Raw genomic sequence first — 23,364 nt, forward strand, 5'->3', positions numbered from 1 at the left:
ATGTATTGTTACCATCCGATAACGTTGTATGACAAATACAAGACACATTGTAAGTTATTTATTGTATCACTTAGCTTATGGAAAAGGGGGAGGGGGTACGTGTTTTTTTTTCGTTTTGTTATGTTATTTCTATCGCGGAAAAGTTGTTATTTATTTAACCATTTTACTTGAATCGAATGAAAAATTCAGAAAGATTGTCTTTCGAACAGCAATACATTTTATTAAAAGATAATCAGGATAAAACTATATACCCTCTGCACCGACCCTTTCGTGTTATTCAATAGAATATAAGATTATTTTATTAGTTGATCATCTGATAGAGTAAAAGGTATACATACATTTTAAACAGTTACGAACTGACACGAACGAATATAAATACATGTAGGTCACAGTATGATTTCCTATTCAGTGTGTATCGTTCTGAACTACATGAAATATTTGCCACTGGACGCCAAGCAATCAACCTATTCAGTTTGACTCAATAAGATTTTCAAAATCTTACACACGAATATGTTAAATCTGGATTTATTTTATGAAAGTCTACATTAAAATTCATCTGACCTATATGATAATGTTTCTTTATTATAGCGATAAATCAACAAAACTTCACGTTATTTGTTTCTAAAACTAAACTGCGGGTCTACAATGACGGTTTCTTTTACATCTATCGTCGGTTGAACTTTAGAAAATAAATATCCAAATCGGCACCAAAAAACTATTAGACGAATGAAATTTTGAAGTAAATCATAGATTGCATGTTAATCAAGGAAAATAATGACCTTACACAGGTCATTATTTTATGCCTTGGAGCATATACCATTGAAACATGGTATCGTCCGGGTTGATTCTGAAAAAGAATGACCTGACGTTCTGAAAGAAAATAACTCCATATAGGTATATAATGAGAGTTATTTTTAAGGTTATTAAACATTTTAAAAGGAAAATGCCATAAAAATTTAAGAATACAGATATTAACCAGATGCTTCGCAGGGCGTAGCTTTATACGACCGCAGGGGTTGAACCCTGAACGGTTGGGGCAAGTATGGACACAACATTCAAGCTGGATTCCGCTCTAAATTTGGATTGTGATTAAATAGTTGACACAGCATAGGTTTCTGACACAGAATGAATGTATTCAAATGAACTTAAAATTTTTGTTTTCTCTTAGAGCAATTCACTATGCTGTTGAATATTAATCCTCTCAAAAAAATGTTTGAAGAAATTTTCTTTTTATTTATGAAATTTCAAATGAGAAAAATTGAACCCAATTTTTTAATCACATCCCCCTTTCCCTTATTCCAAAACTAATTTCAATTAAAATATTCTAATGGCGTTTGCAACAATTACTACTCATTTAAATACATCATAAAATATTAAGATGTAAAAAAACTGCTTGTTATCACTGAATGGTAAAGATTATTTAAATTTATCAGTTGGTAGTAAAAAGTGAATATACATTGTATATTGTATATAACAAAGATTTAAGTTGATTCTGGACAAAGAAAGATAACTCCAATTAAAAAAAATCTTGCAGATATTTCTTGCTTACTATACTGGACAAAGAAAGATAACTCTTAATTAAAAAAACAATTTGCTATTTCACAATATTGTGAAATTAGATATTTCTTGCCATTGCACAATACTGTGCAATTGAAAAGACTTGCTATTGCACAATACTTAATATAATAATTTTAGATCCTGATTTGGACCAACTTGAAAACTGGGCCCATAATCAAAAATCTAAGTACATGTTTAGATTCAGCATATCAAAGAGGCCCAAGAATTTAATTTTTATTAAAATCAAAATTAGTTTAATTTTGGACCCTTTGCACTTTAATTTAGACCAATTTTAAAACTGGACCAAAAATTAAGAATCTACATACACAGTTAGATTTGGCATATCAAAGAACCCCAATTATTCAATTTTTGATGAAATCAAACAATGTTTAATTTTGGACCTCGATTTGGGCAAACTTGAAAACTGGGCCAATAATCAAGAATCTAAGTACATTTTTAGATTCAGCATATCAAAGAACCCCAAGGTTTCAATTTTTGTTAAAATCAAACTAAGTTTAATTTTGGACCCTTTGGACCTTAATGTAGACCAATTTGAAAACGGGACCAAAAATTAAGAATCTACTTACACAGTTAGATTCAGCATATTAAAGAACCCCAATTATTCAATTTTGATGAAATCAAACAAAGTTTAATTTTGGACCCTTTGGGCCCCTTTTTCCTTAACTGTTGGGACCAAAACTCCCAAAATCAATACCAACCTTCCTTTCATAGTCATAAACCTTGTGTTTAAATTTCATAGATTTCTATTTACTTATACTAAGGCTATGGTGCGAAAACCAAGAAAAATGCTTATTTGGGTCCCTTTTTGGCCCCTAATTCCTTAACTGTTGAGACCGAAACTCCCAAAATCAATACCAACCTTCCTTTTGTGGTCATAAACATTGTGTTTAAATTTCATTGATTTCTATTTACTTTAACTAAAGTTATTGTGCGAAAACCAAGAATAATGCTTATTTGGGCCCTTTTATGGCCCCTAATTCCTAAACTGTTGAAACCAAAACTCCCAAAATCAATCCCAACCTTTCTTTTGTGGTCATAAACTTTGTGTCAAAAATTCATAGATTTCTATTAACTTAAACTAAAGTTATAGTGCGAAAACCAAGAAAATGCTTATTTGGGCCCTTTTTGGCCCCTAATTCCTAAAATGTTGGGACCAAAACTCCCAAAATCAATACCAGCCTTCCTTTTATGGTCATAAACCTTGTGTTAAAATTTCATAGATTTCTATTCACTTTTACTAAAGTTAGAGTGCGAAAACTAAAAGTATTCGGACGACGACGACGACGACGACGACGACGACGACGACGACGACGACGCCAACGTGATAGCAATATACGACGAAATTTTTTTCAAAATTTGCGGTCGTATAAAAAACCCATGCAGGTCCTCATGTCATTTACATTGTCAATATATAGGACACATCTAGTAAAACTGGTTTTAAACTAAACATCTGGTCAAACTGGTTTGATATAACTGATAGTTTCTTGCCCTAGTTGTATATTTCACAGTGACCTTATGTGTTTGTGCTAAGAGTACATTGTAATGTCATATTTATTGATTTTCTGTTGGGACATGACCTAAATTGTAAACATAAAAAAACAGTGACCTGAGATTTCAACTGATATTAGTATAATAAACAATGATAAATTAATATTTGGAATTTTATATCCTGGTTGATGATGTTTTTTTGGGACCAAGTCACCAAGATGTTTCTTCATTCTAGTTTATATGATTATTTTAACCTTCAACATTGTTCAATGCACATTCAGGTCTCATTTAAAATATTTTGCAACTATATAATAATTTGTCAGATTTGGTGTAAACTAAAGACAAGACAGTGTTTTAGATAACCTGCAAGCATAGTCTATTTCTATAACAGTCAAGCAGATATTTTTTTTTTTAATATCTGAAACCTTAAATAACCCCTAAAACTCAACATTAACAGATTTTTAAGAATTAAATCAAGATGCACAAAGTTTTAAGTATTGGTCAGAATATAGGGTTCTTTTGTACTTTAACAATATCACAATAACAATAAAGTGACCTTAATTTTGGACAAGGTAAATGGCATGAAGCCAAATTTATCAACTTCTATTGTATGAATGGGATAAACTGACCTTTCAATTCTCAAGGCTAAATAAGTATTTAATAGGCTAAATACAAACTTAGATGTGAAGGTAGAATTGTAATCTGAGTGATACAGGTGTTATTCAACTCACCATAAATAAATTCATAAATTCAGATCACTGAAAAAAATACATTCTGAACTTCATAAAAAAGCCTAGTTTAGATAATTACTAACATCTACTCTTAATGTTCTACAAACCCTACATAAAAAATGATTCAAATAAATATACCCATAGAGGATTTAAGTGGTGGGCCTCTATCCTTTTTTGGTCCTTCACTGCATCTGGCTGTCTCTTGACTATTCATTTCAATTTGAGCAGGTATGTGTTCTGTAGTATCATTTGATTTGGGTAGCATTCTCTTTACATTATCTATAGAATATAAAATCAATAGCTATTGTTATTTATTGTTTTGTACATGTATATGGTAGTGGCAAAAAGTGATCTTAAGTATGAAGCCTAAATCCTAGTCAATAAGCTAACACCTAGGAATTGAGTTATATGCCTGCACATATTTTTCAGGATTTAAGACTAATGTCTAACATTATGTAGGCAATAAATCCACTGCCTAGGTGTTACTTTATTGCTAAGGATTTAAGCTGAATGCCTTATTTCCAGGATAGCGGCTGTCATACAAACTATTATCTGTAGAATAAAAAGTAAAATCAGATAAATGTTTCAAAAATACAACATCTCTAATCTAAACAGTATTCAGATGCTTCACAGGGCGCAGCTTGATACGACCATAGAGGTCGAAACCTTGAACAGTTTGGGCATGTATGAACATATAACATTTAAGCTTGATACAGCTCTGAATTTGGATTGTGATTAAAAAGTTGACACAACATAGGTTTCTGACACAGAGTGTGGTCAGGATTATACAGTGCAAACAAAATAAAAGGTAGGACAATAGTATATATTTGGATTGGATTTTTATTCCGTTAATTGAAAAACATGATCTCGAGTAAACGCGGTCGATATTTAAGAAAATTTTGACAAAAATCATGGTGCCAATTTTACGTAACGGCGACTATACACAAATTTGGTCAAACAGCCTTTCAATTTTAATCAATTTATCATACAAGCACAATTTGCAACATTTGCCGTAGTTCCACAGCAAAATCATAATTAATTGAAAGATGAGAACTGTAATGAACTCTCAAGAAAACATCGTTTATCTTGCAATTTGTTTAATTTTTGAAACCAGACATCGTGTGTCTGTTGATTTAAAATCGACGCCATTTTGTATACACTTCTACTGTGTTACTGTATAAGCCTCCGCCGGTAAGAGCACCTCTGAATACAAAGAAAGATAACTCAAATTTTATCCTTTTCTCATTGATACTAATAAGACCATGAGTAAGACTAAATCAAAATCTGTCTTCATCCTTCTTACTTTAGGACATGTAGTTTTAGGTGTTTTGAGTCAAGGTTCATAGATGAGAAGGTCTTTGGAGGTGGGAAAAGGCGGTCTCTACTTTAAATTCTTTATGCCATTTTCTCTATTCCTCAGTTATTTTGTCAATTTTATAATTTAATAGTAAAAGAATCATGCAAATAAAAGAAATCAAGGCCTACAAGCTCATCAGTAGTATACCAAAAGAAAAAAGAAGAGAACTTAAGACTATTTTAGGAGTAAAAAACAATGCTCACAGAAAAGTCGCAAAAATTGTAACCCTTAAAAATCCCCCATGGAGATTTTCAAGTTGGCAGGTCTGAAAGTTAGAGTGTGAAAACCAGATGTTTTCGGAAGAGGACGCCGCCAACATGATACCAATATACAACTAAAGGTTCCTGATATGGCCCTCTAAGTTGGGTATCTATAAAAACAGTGCAAATATTGGAAATAATACATTTTTGTTGGTGCTTTCAAAGTGAAATATGTGTGTTACCATGACATTACACAACATATCAATTGACTTAATGTTCAGAAGAATATTACAAACTTTAATTAACTCTATACCCTTACCAAGATTAGCCTCAGGGGCTTCAAAGAAATGTAAAATATCCTATATGAGCAGTATTAAATTAGTTTATCATAATGAAATATCATCTAATTGAGTCACTTTTACAAAAGTCTAAATTTAAAGACTTTTGTAAAAGTGGCTAAAACTTCATACCTATTGATGTAAAAACTTTAAAGAATAACGTTTTGTATACAGTTCAAACAAGAGCTGTCTGACAATAAACTGGCTTTTATAACATTTATTTGAGTCCCCAAATTTTTCAATAACACAAGAGCCAAAACTCCTGAACAGTAATAGTGAAAATCATCAATACTGAACTTGACCTCCATTTTGTCACCAGTGTCAACATATGTTGATTTTTCTAATAAAATATTACACTTTCACACATACCTCAAATATCAAATACATTTTTGTTCCAATTTGCAAAATTCAGTTATTCTTATTTTTCAAATCATAAATGTCCCACTCTCACATTAAATCAATGACAGTGCAAGTTGCAACTTAAAGTAAACCTAGCGTTAAATTCTTAATTCATTTCACATTAAACAAGAATGTGTCCACAGTACACGTATGCCCCACTTGCACTATCATTTTCTATGTTTAGTGGACCATGAAATTGGAAAAATTCTCTAATTTGGCATTAAAATTTGACTGATGTTATCAAAGGAACATGTACACTAAGTTTCAAGTTGATTGGACTTCTACTTTATCAAAAACTACCTTGACCAATAACTTTAACCTGAAATTTGCACTATCATTTTCTATGTTCAGTAAACCGTAAAATTGGGGTTAAGACTCTAATTTGGCATTTAAATAAGAAAGATCATATCATAGGGCACATGTATACTAAGTTTCGAGTTGATTGGACTTCAACTTCATCAAAAACTACCTTGACCAAAAACTTTAACCAGGGCTCACGCTACCAGGCGAAGTGGGCGAAGAAGTCACTTTCCCGACCGTCACTCCGCTTTCCCCGACCCCCAAAAGCGAAAAGAAGTCGCCCTGTTCTTGACGATACTCGCTTTCAGTCGCTTCCGTCATCGGACATTTTCAATTTTTACCAAGTTGATGAAACATCAATTTTTTTATTGATATTAAAGAAATTTAGACATAAACGATTCATTATTTTAAGAAAAGAGGTTGAAGCATTGTCTTTGAAGTCTGTAGCAGGTTATTTGATAAAAATACAACTTGTTATCACTTCGTGCATTTCCGCTTGTTCCGGTGCTTGTTACTCGAAAACGTACATCAACCTATATTTCGGCGGCAAAATAAGTTTGTTTCTTCATTTAAACGTGATACAAGTTGCCTCCAGTAAGTGTTTAATCCATTTATTGCATTAAAAACGTAATGTTCCCTTCCAAATAACTTGTCAAACATCGTTTATTTTTGTAACTTTTCTTGCATTCGTCCGCCATTGACCGCCATTGACCGATTTCTAAACTACGGATCTCAACCGGACCAGCTATGACCAAAATCCGTACTTTTACAATAATTACTACGGACGCACGGATGGAACAGCTGACAGAAGAATATTGATCCCAAAGGGGAAAATTACGTAATCCACACGAATTAAAAGACTTTTGGTTATATCTAATTGATTGGTGTATATAATTATCTATATTTTTTATGGATTGTTTCAAACTATTGATTAAAGTTGTTTAACTCTGAGACTATCATGACTATTATACTATTATCAATATATTTTGGCCCAGCTTAAGAACTTTTATTTTTTTTAATGAAAAACACAAGATAGTTTTGAATTAAATTTTAATTGATATATTATAATTTCTTTACCTTTTTAAGATAACAAAATATTTTTTTTAGTGCTAAATACTTAATATTTAATTGGTAGTTTCTCACAAGAACCTAAGTAAAACTAAACAACTTTTAATTTGAAATGTTGCTTTAATTGTATACTCAGATATGAATTGAACATTATAAAAAGAACATTATTTACATATGACCCTTTATACTATATATGCTATAGTATAATCCAAACATTGTAGTGCACCGCGCGAAAGAGCACTTCTCTTTCAAATCTCACCACTTCTCCCTATCAGTTTCAAAAAGAGAAGTCACTTCTCCCTATAATTCTGAAGTAGTGTGAGCCCTGTTTAACCTGAAGCGGGACAGATGGACGGACGCACAGACAGACAAATGAATGGAGGCACAGACCAGAAAACATAATGCCCCTCTACTATCGTAGGTGGGGCATAAAAAAATCTAAATACACCAAATTCTTACCAGTGAAATGCACACCCATATGGCTCAGAAATGATTCTCTACTTCTTAGTTTTTTATCACATAGGGCACATACAAATAGCTTTTCAGTTTCCCCTTCAGATTTTTCTGCAATAAATAACAAAAGAAAAAATAAATAATGCTTCTATAATTGTTTTACAAAATTTTGGAAAACAAAATAAGGAATGCCACTTAGAATAATCTCAATTCATGAAGAACAAATCAAACATAGTAAAATGACTCTGTAAAATAACACATGCCTTTGAAGTGTGAGTACCTAACATCATGCATATGTCCTTTACCATGTCAATCGATCATTAAAGTGATGTTTTGTACAGTCTGGCTTTACAACTCTACATGTACCAATCATTGTTTTTTAAGTGAGGTTCTGAAATTTTGGCATATATTGTCAACAGTATACTAGCAGTTAAATTAATCTGAAGTTTGATTTTCATATGAATTTGAGTACATGTCTTCCAGTATATTTTTTTTTTATTGTTATCCATATATATGAGCTGCAACTCTTAATACCCAACTTTATCTTTCCTTCAAATAAACCCAAAAAAAAATATCAGCCAGTGAAATCGATTTTTTTGAGATATAAGCCAAAAACTGCATTTTACACTTATGTTCTATTTTTAGCCATGACAACCATGTTTGTTGATGGATCAAAACTTTGGATACAATTTACAAACAAGATACCCTAAGGAATATTTATTTAAGGTTTGAAGGTATTTGGCCCAGTAGTTCCAGAGAAGAAGATTTTTTAAATAGTTTAAGATGACAGACGACAAAGACGACAGACGTCAAATTATGGCCCCCCCTGAGCTTAAAAGCCAGTATAATGGTTTGCTGTTTGAATGACAGAAAGACAGACAAGGGTAAACTATACGGCCCAAACCACTTTGTGACAGGGTCATAAAAAAAGTAAATACAGCCAAGCAAATTTATACTAAGGACAAAGCTCTGGCTTGATTTAGACAATTAATGTCCGAAACCCATTAGCAATCGGAAATATACCTGAACAACAGTTCACATTACCTTCTTCAACCTCAATATGACTGCCCTCTTCCTCATCTTCTAATGGTTGTATCAAAACTAAAATAAAACAGGAAACATCCTAAGGATCATTTAAAATAAGTTTGGCTGCAATATGTTCAGTAGTTTCAGAGGAGAAGATTATCTAAAGTTAACAAACATGATGAACAAATTGTTTAAAATTGTCTTTAAACGCTAATAACTCTTTAAGTTTAAGGCAAATTAACAATTTAAGTTATATTGACTGAATTGTAAATCATACTTTGCTGAACATTTTTGCGTTTTACAGTTTATCTACATCTATGATAATGTTTAAGATAAAAAGGATGGAAACAGAATGGCATGGATAGTATCCAGCACACTGAGAGTATTGCATAGCAATACAAAATTCATTGTTCCCAAAATAAAATTTGCGCATGATTTTTACAAAGTTCACATTACCTTCTATAACCCCAATATTACTACCAACTTCCTCATCTTCTGGTGGTTGATTCAATACTAAAATTAAACAGGAGAAATATAATGACATATGATAAATCATGGCTCCAGATTCAAATATAAATGTGGCCTTGAACAAGGATAGCACACTTATCAGTCCCAATATTATAAGTTATATGGTTTGTTACTTACTCCCTACAGATCCAAAGTGGGTTAGTAAAATACATAGGTGATGAGGCAGGCGGATTTAATATCCCTCTATGGTTTTGTACGGGTCAGTAGTAAACTGTATGAAGAAAATATTGCACACAGGACTTTTCCTGCTGGGTTCCGAAGAAAAATAAACAATGAAACCCAACAACATCAATAGATGAAGTCACCATTGACAGAAGTTACAAGGAAGCTAACCCCTACAAATCCATAGGGGGTAACCATGTGACAGTGTTTAACCAATCACAACATGATAATTTACCTGCAGTGTGATAATGATTTTTAGGATGTAGATGATTGAAAATGATACAAAAAAAGAACACAAAAATTCAAACTTTACACTCAATTAACAGGAAGAACATGCATATATATGATATAGTAAAACATCTTAAACAAGCTCAGCAAATGATGCTATCGCTTCGAACGAATTCTGTAAATATTCTATAAAATGTTCTCTAGATTTCGTGAATTAATTGAACCATGTAGGAAAGATGTATGGATACACTTAATTATTCAAAGTTACCTTGTTTAACCTCATTACTTAGGTCTAATTCTTGTTTCTCCTCATCTTCATCATCAGATGGTAGTTTCAAAACTAAAAAACAAGAGTGTATGCAATGTTCTGCTAAGGGTTTATCTCAATTAAAACTAATCAAAAATAAATATTGGGTCTGGCAGTTTGAAAATAGGAGACATCCCAATGTCAAAGCTTCATTCCAATCTTATGATATGCTTTTCACATGAAAGAAAATTTAAAGCTTTTAAGGTTAAGGTTTTATATTTTGAATATTTATATTCTTAAATGAAATCAACTAGTTGCATGAGTTACTTGATTTTTATAGTACTGTGGAAGATAATATTCCATTTGCTATCTACATGTAAGTATTTTCAAGTTATCTGAAAAAATCATTAGTGGCAGATCCAGAAGTTTTCATAAGTGCTACAGTCTACAGTCATGCTTCAGTGATTTTCAATATAGTCAACCAAAATTTTCCTAGAAAAGGGGGAGCGGCCCCCTCTAAATCCACCTCTATTTATCTCAATTGCCACCTGGAGACTTTAACCAGGTGAGCTAAAAACTTGATATTAACAATATATAATATACTCTTTCATATGAAAGTAACTCAAGTCATTAGCAAGATGTAGGAAGATGTAGTATGAGTGCCAATGAGACAACTCTCCATCCAAATAACAATTTATAAAAGTAAACTATTATAGGTCAAGGAACAGCCTTCAAAATCGAGCATTGGCTCACACAGAACAACAAGCTATAAAGACATGTAAACCATAAAAACTGTATATCAAGGAACCCCAAGGATTCAATTTTTGTTAAAATCAAACTAAGTTTAATTTTTGACCCTTTGGACCTTAATGTAGACCAATTTGAAAATAGGACCAACAAGAATGTGTCCAAAGTACACGGATGCCCCACTTGCACTATCATTTTCCATGTTCAATGGACCGCGAAATTGGGTGAATATTCTAATTTGGCATTATTTAATAAGAAAGATCATGTCATAAGCAAAATGTGTACTAAGTTTCAAGTTGATCGGACTTCAGCTTCATCAAAAACTACCTTGACCTAAAACTTTAACCTGAAGTGGGATGAACAAACAGACATATGGACAGACTGAACGAATGAACAAACAGACACACAGACCAGAAAACATAATGCCCCTCTACTATCCTAGGTGGGGCATAAAAATAAAAGCTTGACTGAAAAACTCTGATGATTAACTCATGTGGTATGCACATTCATGCATTTATGTGTTGGTTGGTCACATATTGAATGTTTTTCTTAATTTTAATTCTTGGATTAATTATTCCTTAAACATTCAGTGTTACGTGTACAAATGCAAAAGGTTATTACTAAATAACTTTCACTGGGGCATACAATTACTATGCTTCTAACTAGGTCCAATACCAAAAAGTAAAATCACAAAACTCAGAGGAAAATCAATTTGGAAAGTCCATAGTCACATGGCAAAATCAAAAAACAAAACGCATCAAAAACGAATGGACAAGAACTGTCATATTCCTGAGTTGGTACAGGCATTTTCAAATGTAAAAAATGGTGGATTAAACCTGGTTCTTTAGCGAATTGATATTGAATACAATTACAAAAGGAATGTGGTATTATCAGATTATCACATTGCATTTTTCATATCGCATGTATTATCAGCCCTAGGTTCAATATCAGCCCAAGAGTTGCATGGCTCGAGGGCTGATATTGACCGATGGCTGATAATACATGCAATTGGCAAAATGACATGTTATGATCTTTTTATCATATGCTTCAACCATGGAGAAAAAATAACTGATTCGTATATTGATCCTTTTTCGTGGTTCTGTAATAGAAGTTTAAAGATTGAAAAGTTCACGGACGTCGGACCCCAAATTTAGTACATTAGATATGAAATTTTTCTATCATTTGCCTCAATAGAGAAGAAAAACATTTTAATATGGACGAATCGACAAAAACAAACAAAAATTAACAATACACATAATGAAGACTGTTTGGCAACTTTTTAAAGTAACTTTCTAAATTATGTTTGAAACTTTTAAACAATGCATTTATTTGATAATTTGTTGGTTTTTTTTATTTTTGTTTTTATTATTTCACAAAATATACTTTCCAGTATCCAAATGATTGTTTTGTACACTACTTTGTAATAGTTTTCACTGAAAACGTAGCATTGAAGTGTATTTTCCGGAACTTTTCATATCAGCCCGCTAAGGACCAATTTGAAAAATATGGAATTTACGGCAATTCAATGATATTATCATACAGTAAAAATCATATGTTATTTAGTCTAAGTATATGATAATAAAAGACATACCTCTATGTTTCCTTGTCAAGTTCTCAATATCACTATCACTGTCAGTATATGCCTCTCTATTGCCTATGAATAATTGAGATTATGAAAGAATTAACAATATATGCATGCTGTTTTACTCAACATATCAATTTAACCTAACCAAACTCAGAAGTTCTTTTTAAGAACAAAATAAATAATATGTGCAAAATATGTGTTATGTGTAACTCATTAACTTTTAGATTTCTCATCAGTGAAACTTGTATGTTGGAATTTTAGATTTTGTAATATTTATCACCAGTACCCTTGTAGCCAGTACTTCGGAAAAAAATATTGATATTGTTATATTGTAATGTTTCATAAAAACCTTCAATCATAACCAAACTGAACAAAGAAATAACATGACAGGTGCCATATACGGTACAGAAAATGCCTACCCTTCCAGAGCACCTGATTTCACTCTCGGTTTTTAGTGGAGATCGTGTTTTTTCTTAATTATTATTAAATGTCCTTTGGTTTTGTGAGTCTTTGTTTACTCCTTGGTTTTGATTGCTATTGTCTTGTTCCTTGTTTAATGCTCTTCTGCTTTATATTATCAATTCTAAATTCTAGACTTTTTAAATTTCACCCAAGTACATTCTTTAGCTCAGAACTTCTATACAAATTCATATAACATACATGCCACTTTATGACTATCATCTTTAATCTCCAGTCTTCTTATTGAAACACAACATTCTTTCAATGTCTGTAAGATATACATTTAATTTTACAAAGTTTAAACATAAATAAAGTAAATATCAACAAAGTATCATTTGTTGGGATATAACACAATTCATACAAGTGAATACCTGCATACTTTGAAAAAGCCCAGCTTGCATGAGAATGACACATATTATAGGGAAATAATAAAATGTGAACACACATTTTCAGAATCATGTTAACAGTGCAGAACTGAGAGTATAAGTAAAGAATTGAACTATGTCTTACTTAAGTAACTTTGTAATACACATGAAATCACTCTGCCACACAGCAAATGCAGATAAATGAATGGATGATTGCTTAACACACATTCATATTGGAGAAATGTTAGAGCCTGTTATCACTTGCGCTGAATTGAATTGATCTTTAAAAAAAACAGCTTGCGTTTAAATTTGAACAAAGAGTTAACACTTAAAGAAAGATCAATTCATAAAAAAAATCACAAGGGTTCCGTGAACCCTGTGTCTCACCTACTGCGAGATTTGTAGAAATCTGGGATAGTTGGAAAAAGTTATTTTAATTTAAAAAACTTTAACCACAGAGTGAATATTAGTGGACAACAATGGAATGTAGGATGGCTATGTCTTGCTTTTGCAACTACAGTCGCAGGGTAGACAAAAACTGTGTGTCTGTTATAACTGAAACCTAAGTACCAATTTGTATATAATATCTACACCACTTATGATGTAAAAAAGAATGACAAATGATTATAAAAGGACTGTAAGTCTTCATCTTTGTTTGGCGGTAACAGAAACATATTTATATGGGACCGTTTCTTTTTCAATTTTAATTGAAATTACCGTATTTTTTTTTTCATCTGTTAGTGGTCTCCTTCTCCATGGGAGGTTTCGACTAACATCACCATAGTCATATCTGATTTCATCTCCTATATATATATCCCTTCTGGCAAATAAAACTAAATGTGGGCTCCCATCCACAACAATTCTTTTCATTAAAGCATTCTCATCTGCTCCAACTCCATCATTAACAAACCTTCCCATTTGTTCAGAAAAAGTAGCATCTATGCTAAAATAATGATTGAGATACAAAAATGACAATGTTTGTTTCAAGGTAAAATTCAAAATTTTCAGATGACTACTTGTATGTCAGTATGGGTGACATTGAACTTTGACCTATATATAACTACTGACACCAAAATCCAAAAATCAACAGTCCTCTTCCCTACCCAAAAGTCTTCACCTATCATGCCTATGTAATTTTCTTATTAGCCATGAACATGATGAAGACTGTTAGAACTGAAAATTAAACTATTCTACTTTTGTATCTAAAATCATTTCTAATAAGATAAACAAAAAATTATGACTGCTTAACATTTTAATGAAGAGAATGAACTTAAATGACTAGTAAAACAATTGCAAGAATTCAGAACAAAGCATACTACATGTAGTTTACTTAAACTTTCCCAAAGTAATTCATAGTTTTTTCAGTGATATAATAAAAGAACTATATAGAAAAAGAATGATAGTAAGTGGGATGTTTTATGTATGTCATAATATTCAAGAACAATTTTGCTGTGTAACAAAGGCTTAAAGAACTTATGCATCTGAAACAAATTTTCAAAAGAAACATTGTATTTCATCCAGTAAGTGTGACCATGACCATTTGACCTGCTGACTAATCAAAAACAAATTCAAATAAAGGTGTCTTCACTGCTCCTAAATATATGCATGATTAACAATGGTTGCGGTAAAATTGTGAATATTTCAATCTCATTTTTACCCCTAGTTTCATGCATAAAGTGTCTGAGTATCATTATTCAATAATGATTTTCTGATTGCCATGATCACTGCATATTGAAACAAATTGTTAGCTAAATAATAAACCTAACAGATAAACACTATTTCTTTAATATGTAATGAAATATTCTTTATACAAATTAAATTATGTTGGCCTACAGGAAAAAGTATGTACAACTATTTTTTCAAAATATACTTCAGTCTAAATCCCATAGTTTCTGTTAAAATCTTCAAAGCAAAACAAAGCCTACATATTTGGCAAAATTCATCAGAGCAGAACAAAACATAAAATTTATCTGTAACTCATCATGGTAGACTCACATGTAGCAGAGGAGATGTTTAACACTCGACAGACGACAGGTAAATTCGATGGACGCCAAGTGATGGCAAAAGCTCACATTTCATTTCAGGAAATCTAAAAGTAAAAAAGGCTAAACACCTACCTTAAACTTTTGCCTCCATACTTGAAAAAAAACACATAGCAGCCAAAGGTTTTGCTGTGTTCCTCCAATCTCCTACTTCCCTCTTTGTTTGAAACAAGATCCCCATCATATTCCAAAAGAAATTCACCTTTGCTAAAAGATCTTTCAGCAAACACCCCTTTTCCTGTTTAAAAACCATAGAATTGAAAAGGTGTTAAGAAAGGGAAATCCAAAAGGTTCCTTAATGATTAAGCATTAGAGGTATAAATGAACAAATAGAAAATGTACAGACTCTAATAATTGTACAAGCTTGATATATCTCTGAATATAGTTACACAGCATAGTTTCTGACACAGGATAAATAAGGTAAAGGTGGTAATATGACTAAGTGGTAACAAGTGTTTAACAAAATGTATATAAAATCTCAACCGTTACCAACCTTACAGTAAAAAGAAATCAAGAGGCTCTCCAGAGCCTGAATTGCTCACATTTAATTTTCCTTCTTATACTCCATCATTTTTTTTCAAATTAAGAAAAATTGTCTTAAGGAGGTTTGCGGGTGCAAAAATTGCAGCAAAAAACTAAACATTTCTTTTTCATTACAAATTTTATCTATTACATTATTAGTAATAACTTTATGATATGGAACAAATATTAACCAAAAGAATCAATTGGACCTAGATGACTTTTAAAATGTTATAACATGATAAAAGCTCTAAAATATCTCCCTTTGGTGCCAAAAAAATCCATCAGCAGTGTATCTTAAACTGATCTAATCACAAACTAATACATGTAAACTAAGATAAGTTCCAAAATTCTTGGACTGAGGGGCAAGGCCATATATTCTCCATGGAAATGAGATGTGCCAAAGCGTATACAACTGCATACCAAATATCATTGACCTACCATTTGTGGTTCCCCATAAACTGACCTTATCACTAACTAATACATTTGTACATGTAAAATAAGCAAAAGTTTTGAAGTCAATAAACCATAACTGAGGGGGCAGGGTCAAATAATCTCCATGGAAATGAGATGTGCCAATGCTTATACAACTGCATACCAAATTTGGTTGACCTAACCCTTGCTGTTCTTCATAAACTAAACTAAAATCACAAACTTATACATTGTTGACACCATTACGTCGCCGCTGACGCTGGAAACAGCATACCTATGTCTCACTTTTAGACTCCATCAAGGCAACATAATCTACTTTAAAAGTACAATAACTCCTTAAGATGTTAATCAACAATTTTGTTTCATACTGACTTATTTGTAGATCTTAACTTTGCTGAACATGTTTGGTGTTTACAGTTCATCTTTATCTATAATAATATTCAAGATTATAACTAAAAACTGCAAAACTTTCTAAAATTATCAATTCAAAGGCAATACCCCAAAAAAATCAGTTTTACCCCTATCTTCTATTTTTAGCCATAACTGCCATGCTTTTTGACAAAACAGTTAAACTAGATACCCTAAGAATCATTTAACTAAAGTTTGGTTAAAATAGGTTCAGAAGTTTTTTAAAGGAGAAAGTCTTTAAAATTGTTAACACTGGACAGATGATGGACAAGGGCAACGGACACCAAGTGATTGAAAAAGCTCACAAGTCCTTTCACGAAAGGTGAGCTAATAACTACAACCAATGAAAATATATATCCTTACCAATTGTATCATCTATATATCTCACAACAAAACCGTCTTTGTCTTTCTTCAACCTGATATATTGTTCAGCCTGATTTTCAGGAAATGTTTCCTATAAAAAGATAGAGAATTAAAAGCTTTTTATTCATCAGATAGTTTAGAAATAGAAATTTCTACAAAGCTGTTCCTCAACCTTCAAATAAAAACAAATATTCTATAAAATTAAAGTATTAATGATTATGAAAATTACGATTTTTGCTTTATCCTACATATCAGTCTTTTAATGTTTTTTTAATTTCTGTAAAACTTTAAAGTCTTGAATAACAATGAATCTATGTATTTGCTTTGAGACCATAATATTGTCGAAAAAATTACTAAAAATGCTTTGCATTTCTATTTAAGAAGGAGTCAGGGAAACGCTTAGAATACACAATTTTGAGTTATTTTTCTCAGAGCTTCCCCTTACCAAAAAAATTTCACCTCACCATGCTTGGCAAATATATTTTGCCTCAGTAATAAAAGGGGCTAGTTACAGCCCTGAAATTAGTTGAATTTTTAACTCTTCAAAGCTTCATATGGACTAATTTCAATTCAGGGTCCAAAATGTAAATGCACAATAAGGCCAGGGTTTTTAAATTTTTTGGTTTACGGATTTTTCCTATGAAAAACTCAGGTTGGTCAGTTCAAAAAAGAAAAGAAAAAAAAATCTTCCAAAAAATATATATTTCACCTTTCTAACAAAATGTTTGATATGCTATTCTGAATTCATGACATTTCTTAAATTTTTATTTAGATGAAATATTATTGCTCAGCTATCATAAACATTGCATTACATCGTGTCCACGGACAAAGAAGAAATTAAACCATTATTTCCTAAACAGATCAGGCTGAGGTTGCTCATTGTCAATTTCAGGAAACTAAAGTGAGTAATAATATTCAAGAACAAAAACTGATAAAAAATGCAAACATGTTGTACAGAAATAATTTTTAACATGCATTTATGTAAAAAACATAATAGACTGGTCCACTAGAATAAAGAGGTTTCAGCTCTAAATTTGGATTGTGATTAAATAGTTGACACAGCATAGGTTTCTGACACAAAATGAATGTGGTCTAATGAACTTAAAATTTTCGTTTTACATTTGAGCAATTCACTATGCTGTTGAATATTAATCTTTTCAAAAAAATGTTTGAAGAAATTTTCTTTTTATTTATGAAATTTCAAATGAGTAAAATTGACCCCCATTTTTTTTTTACATCCCCCTTTCCTTTATTCCAAAACCAATCTTAATTCAAATTTCTAATGGAGTTTGCAACAATAATTACTCATTTAAATACATCATAAAATATTAAAATGTAAAAAAAAGTGCTTGTTATCACTGAATGGTAAAGATGGTTTGAATTTATCATTTGGTAGTAAAAGTGAATATACATTGTATATTGTAGAAAACAATGATTTAAGTTGATTCAACTACTATTCTGGACAAAGAAAGATAACTCAATTTGAAATTTCTTGTTATTGCACAATATTGTGCAATTAGATATTTCTTGCTATTGCGCAATACTGTGCAATTGAAAATACTTGCTATTGCACAATACTGTGCAATTGAAGATTTCTTGCTATTGGGCAATACTGTGCAATTGAAAATTTCTTGCTATTGCACAATACTTAATATAATAATTTTGGATCATGATTTGGACCAACTTGAAAACTGGGCCCATAATCAAAAATCTAAGTACATGTTTGATTTCAGCATATCAAAGAACCCCAAGAATTCAATTTTTGTTAAAATCAAACTAAGTTTAATTTTGGACCCTTTGGACTTTAATGTAGACCAATTTGATAACAGGACCAAAAATTCAGAATCTACATACTCAGTTAGATTTGGCATATCAAAAGAACCCCATTTATTCAATTTTTGAAGAAATCAAACAAAGTTTAATTTTGGACCCCTATTTGGACCAACTTGAAAACTGGGCCAATAATCAAAAATTTAAGTACATTTTTAGATTCAGCATATTAAAGAACCCCAAGGCTTCATTTTTTGTCAAAATCAAACTAAGTTTAATTTTGGACCCTTTGGACCTTAATGTAGACCAATTTGAAAACAGGACCAAAAATTTAGATTTTACATACACAGTTAGAATTGGCATATCAAACAACCCCAATTATTCAAATGTTGATGAAATCAAACAAAGTCTAATTTTGGACCCTTTGGGCCCCTTATTCCTAAACTGTTAGGACAAAAATTCCCCAAATTACTACCAACCTTCCTTTTGTGGTCATAAACCTTGTGTCAAAATTTCATAGATTTCTATTTACTTAAACTAAAGTCATTGTGCGAAAACCAAGAAAATGCTATACATGTACTATCAAGTATAATAATACTTGCAGCTCTTTTGTGCATTTTAAGATTTTTTTTATATCCATCCTCATAGCAATTTCGAATGATTTTTGTATGACATTTTGTCGGTCTGACAGAGTTTAGGATACACTGTGAAAAGGGTGAGAAATTTTTCCATTGCTCGATTTTATCATAACATGCATAAGTATCTGAAACTTATCAGATGTCAGTATACATTTTAAATACAGTTAAACCACCTTTAGAAAGGCATATATATTTGTCAAACCAATTAATCTTTCTTCATTTTCTGATGTGGTATTTCCACTGATTCTAGACATAGATGCTATAAATACAATTATTTTTGACATTTGCACCAAATTTTACATTAAAAAGATTACATGATCACAATTTTATCAACAGAAATTCCATAATGTCAGTGATCTTTCAAGTATTCATTAAAAGATTTTGAAAGTTCAACTTTTTGTCAATGTGCATATCTTTCAAATAGAAAGTCTGACAAGAATGGCAGAAAAAAATGAACTTAACATTTGATAATCATTACTTTTATCCAGAAACGAATACAAAAAACTCATTCACAGATAATCTTAAATGTCAGCTGGAAGTGTGCTGAAAACCAATTTTAATTATAAGAAAATTAATGAATTGCCAAAAAGTGGGCACAATTTTAGTTAGAAAAGAAATTGTGAAATGATCAAACTTACAGTATTCTGATTTGCTGTGTTATTTAATCTTGTACTTCTTCTTTCCCTGGAATAATCAATAAGTTATCATAATCTACAAATTTAATTGATAGGCTTAATACTACAATGTATATTCATGTATAGGCACATATTTTGTATATATATTAATTGTTAGTAAGCAGACATAAAGAGCTAGTTTTTACACTTTCCATTTTGGGGCCCTGGTATAGCTTAATTACTGTTGATGTGAGCCAGGGCTCTGTGTTGAAGATCTTCCTGTGGTAACCTTACTTCAAATACAATTGTGACTTGTATGGAGAGTGCTATTTTCATTTACTGGTCATAAAACATTGCAAAATCTTTCGATTGGTAAGCTGGAAGCTCAAAAGATAAGGAAACTTTGTATAAGATTTTTTTTATATATTTGTTATAAATTAACTGATGTTTAAAATAAGTAATTGCTAGTTTAAAAGTTTTCAACAAAGAGGAGGTGGGTTCTGTTCACAGTGTAAATATTTTGACTCTTCCATCTTTGCCTTTTGACCATTAATAGGGTTGTAGAGGGTTTAAGTTTGTGCCAAATTAGCTCAAAACCTGCTGAACGATGTCTTAGATAGCAACAAAACAAAAGATTTCATGTATTTTATCTATTAAACCAAAGGTTAAAGAAAATATTCTAGCTGATACAGATTAGTAAATTTAGGTTAACAGTGAAGTAATTATTCATGTAGGCGACAATAGGGTACATTGGTAGCTTATAGCCTTTTGGGTTCTGTGTTTATGATATAAGAATAACACCCATAAATTACCAAATACTTTACAATGCCTTTAGGTGTACATAAAAAACATCACATATGATAGTGCAGCCTTCCTTGATCAAAACAAGTATTCTTAAGGGTACTATTAAATGTTATATGACTACAGGAAAGAAATATAAACATGACAAATGAAGCATAACCAGCTTAATCTTACGATGAAACTTTGTAAATTACAAAAGAAAAATTCTGGAAAATTTCTTGATAAATTTGCATTAGCCATGTTAGCAGCTGTTGTTTCAATTTACAGCAATTACCTTTTTACATAGTGTCACTGTCAGTTACCTTTAAGTTCAGAAGACTTTTATAGCAACTAATACACCCAGGGCAGGTGTTGTACAAGTTTACAATTCTTGTTAAAATAGGTAATTCAAAGTCTCAAATGACCATCATGAAATGATACAAGAGTGCACATGTACACATTGAAATGTCTCTCCTTCTTAACTAATCACTGATATTATGTTGATGGTCATAAATATAAAGGTTTTATTACAACTGTCACATAAACTTAACATCAACCAAGAAAATTAAACATTGACAAATGAACCATGAAAATGAGGTCAAGGTCAAATGAACCATGCCAGACAGGCATTTACAGCTAACAATTCCTCCATACAAGTAACAACAAATATAGTTGACCTACTACTTATAGTTTAACAGACCAAAAGACAACCAGGTGCTCCGCAGGGCACAGCTTTATAAGACCCCAGTGGTTGAACCTAGTACAGTTGGGGCAAATTTGGTCACAATATTCAAGCTTGATTCTGTCTGAATTTGGATTGTGATAAAATTTTTGACATAATATAGGTTTTTGTCACAAAATTTATGTGGTCAAAGATCTAAAAAAAACTATGTGCACAATTAAAGATTTCTTCTTAAAACGAAGTTCAAAATTTTAAAAAATTAAAAAAAAGGAAGCCCTTCAAAAATGGTAAAAATCCATTGCAGGATTGAACCTTGTAGTACAATTTCAAAGAGATCCATACACTTAAAACACAAGTTATTGTCTTGATTGTTTTTGGAACCAGAAACATGCTTCTTTTTGGCCCCTAATTCCAACATATTTTTGTGGTATTGAATCTTCTGAAAAAATTTCATGAAGATCTATTCACTCAAACTAAAGTTATTAAACCAATGTGTCTCCGGACAGCGACCACACAGTCAGACGCACAACATCATACCATTATACAATCCAAAAAATTTTTTGGAGTCTTATAAAAACTTAACAATGAGCAATGAACCGTGAAAATGGGGTCGAGGTCAAATAAAACCTACACGACTGACATCATGGACATAGAGATCTTTAAATATTTCCATACACCAAATACAGTTGACCTATTGGATATATATATAGTATGAAGTGCTGTTAGTTTTCTTGTTTGAATTGTTTTACATTGTCTTATCTGGGCCTTTTATAGCTGACTATGTGGTATGGGCTTTGCTCATTGTTGAAGGCCATACAGTTACCTATAGTTGTTAATGTTTGTGTCATTTTGGTCTTTTGAGGATAGTTGTCTCATTGGCAATAATACCACATCTTCTTTTTTATATGATAGTAATTTTCAGTATCATAAAAAAGACAATTTTTTTAAAACTTAGCTTTCATCATGAAAATGAGGTCAAGATTAGATGACAACTGCTAGTTAGACATGTACACCTTACCATCATTCCATTCACCAAATATAGTAGACCTATTGCATAAAGGAAAAACAGACCAAAACACAAAAACTATTATTCCACTGAACCATGAAAATGAGGTCAAGGTCAGATGGCACCTGTCATTTGGACATGTACATCTTACAGTGCTTCCATACACCAAATACACTATAAATATTGCTTGAAGTATCTGAGATATGAGACTTGACCACCAAAACTTAACCTTGTTCACTGCTCCATGAAATGAGGTTGAGGTCAAGTGAAAACTGTCTGATGGGCATGGACCTTGCAAGGTACACACATGCTTAATATAGTTATCCTGAAAATGAGGTCAAGGACATTGGACATGTGACTGACAGAAACTTCTTAACATGAAACATCATATGATCAAAGTATGAAGCAGTGACTTTAACCTGAACTTGGCTGAAGCTGGATAGACAAACAAATAGACGGATAAACAGACGCACAGACGAGAAAACATAATGTCCCTCTTCTATCATACAGTGTAGGTGGGTAAAAAAAAATGCGTGCAAAACATATGAATACCTGGGAAATATAAACTTTGGTTCATAATTTGAAAGATATATTTTATAGTCTAAGGCAATATTAAGATCTTATCTTTTTGAAGCATGTCACAGACAAAATAACTTTGTCAAATCATCTTTGATTGTGTAACCGGAGAGCATGAATTTCATTACAAAATTGCTTGTCTCTATCGGGACTCGAACCCGGGACATCTGTGGTACAAGGCAGCGCGCTAACCGACTGAGCCAAAGAAGTACTTCCTTAGCTCAACCGCTTACGGCTGACTAAGTATCTACTACGTTTTCTAAGGGAAGCAATCC

General features: G+C 31.8%; 1 protein-coding gene across 1 annotated transcript in view; it reads right to left on the reverse strand.

The window, feature by feature from the left end:
- The window catches only part of LOC134718015 (uncharacterized), a 39,892-nt gene that overhangs the window by 12,367 nt on the left and 4,161 nt on the right, over positions 1-23,364 (reverse strand). The window contains exons 2-12 of the mRNA XM_063580514.1: positions 20,070-20,115; positions 17,024-17,114; positions 15,377-15,539; positions 13,977-14,202; positions 13,096-13,162; positions 12,442-12,504; positions 10,125-10,196; positions 9,395-9,451; positions 8,957-9,013; positions 7,919-8,023; positions 3,936-4,076 (exon numbers count right to left, since the gene is read on the reverse strand). Coding sequence (XP_063436584.1) covers positions 3,936-4,076; positions 7,919-8,023; positions 8,957-9,013; positions 9,395-9,451; positions 10,125-10,196; positions 12,442-12,504; positions 13,096-13,162; positions 13,977-14,202; positions 15,377-15,539; positions 17,024-17,114; positions 20,070-20,115 — 1,088 coding nt within the window. The remainder of the gene's footprint in view (positions 1-3,935; positions 4,077-7,918; positions 8,024-8,956; positions 9,014-9,394; positions 9,452-10,124; positions 10,197-12,441; positions 12,505-13,095; positions 13,163-13,976; positions 14,203-15,376; positions 15,540-17,023; positions 17,115-20,069; positions 20,116-23,364) is intronic.

The sequence above is a fragment of the Mytilus trossulus genome, chromosome 5 (genome assembly GCF_036588685.1).
Source record: "Mytilus trossulus isolate FHL-02 chromosome 5, PNRI_Mtr1.1.1.hap1, whole genome shotgun sequence".
In the NCBI taxonomy this organism is placed as follows: Eukaryota; Metazoa; Mollusca; class Bivalvia; order Mytilida; family Mytilidae; genus Mytilus; species Mytilus trossulus.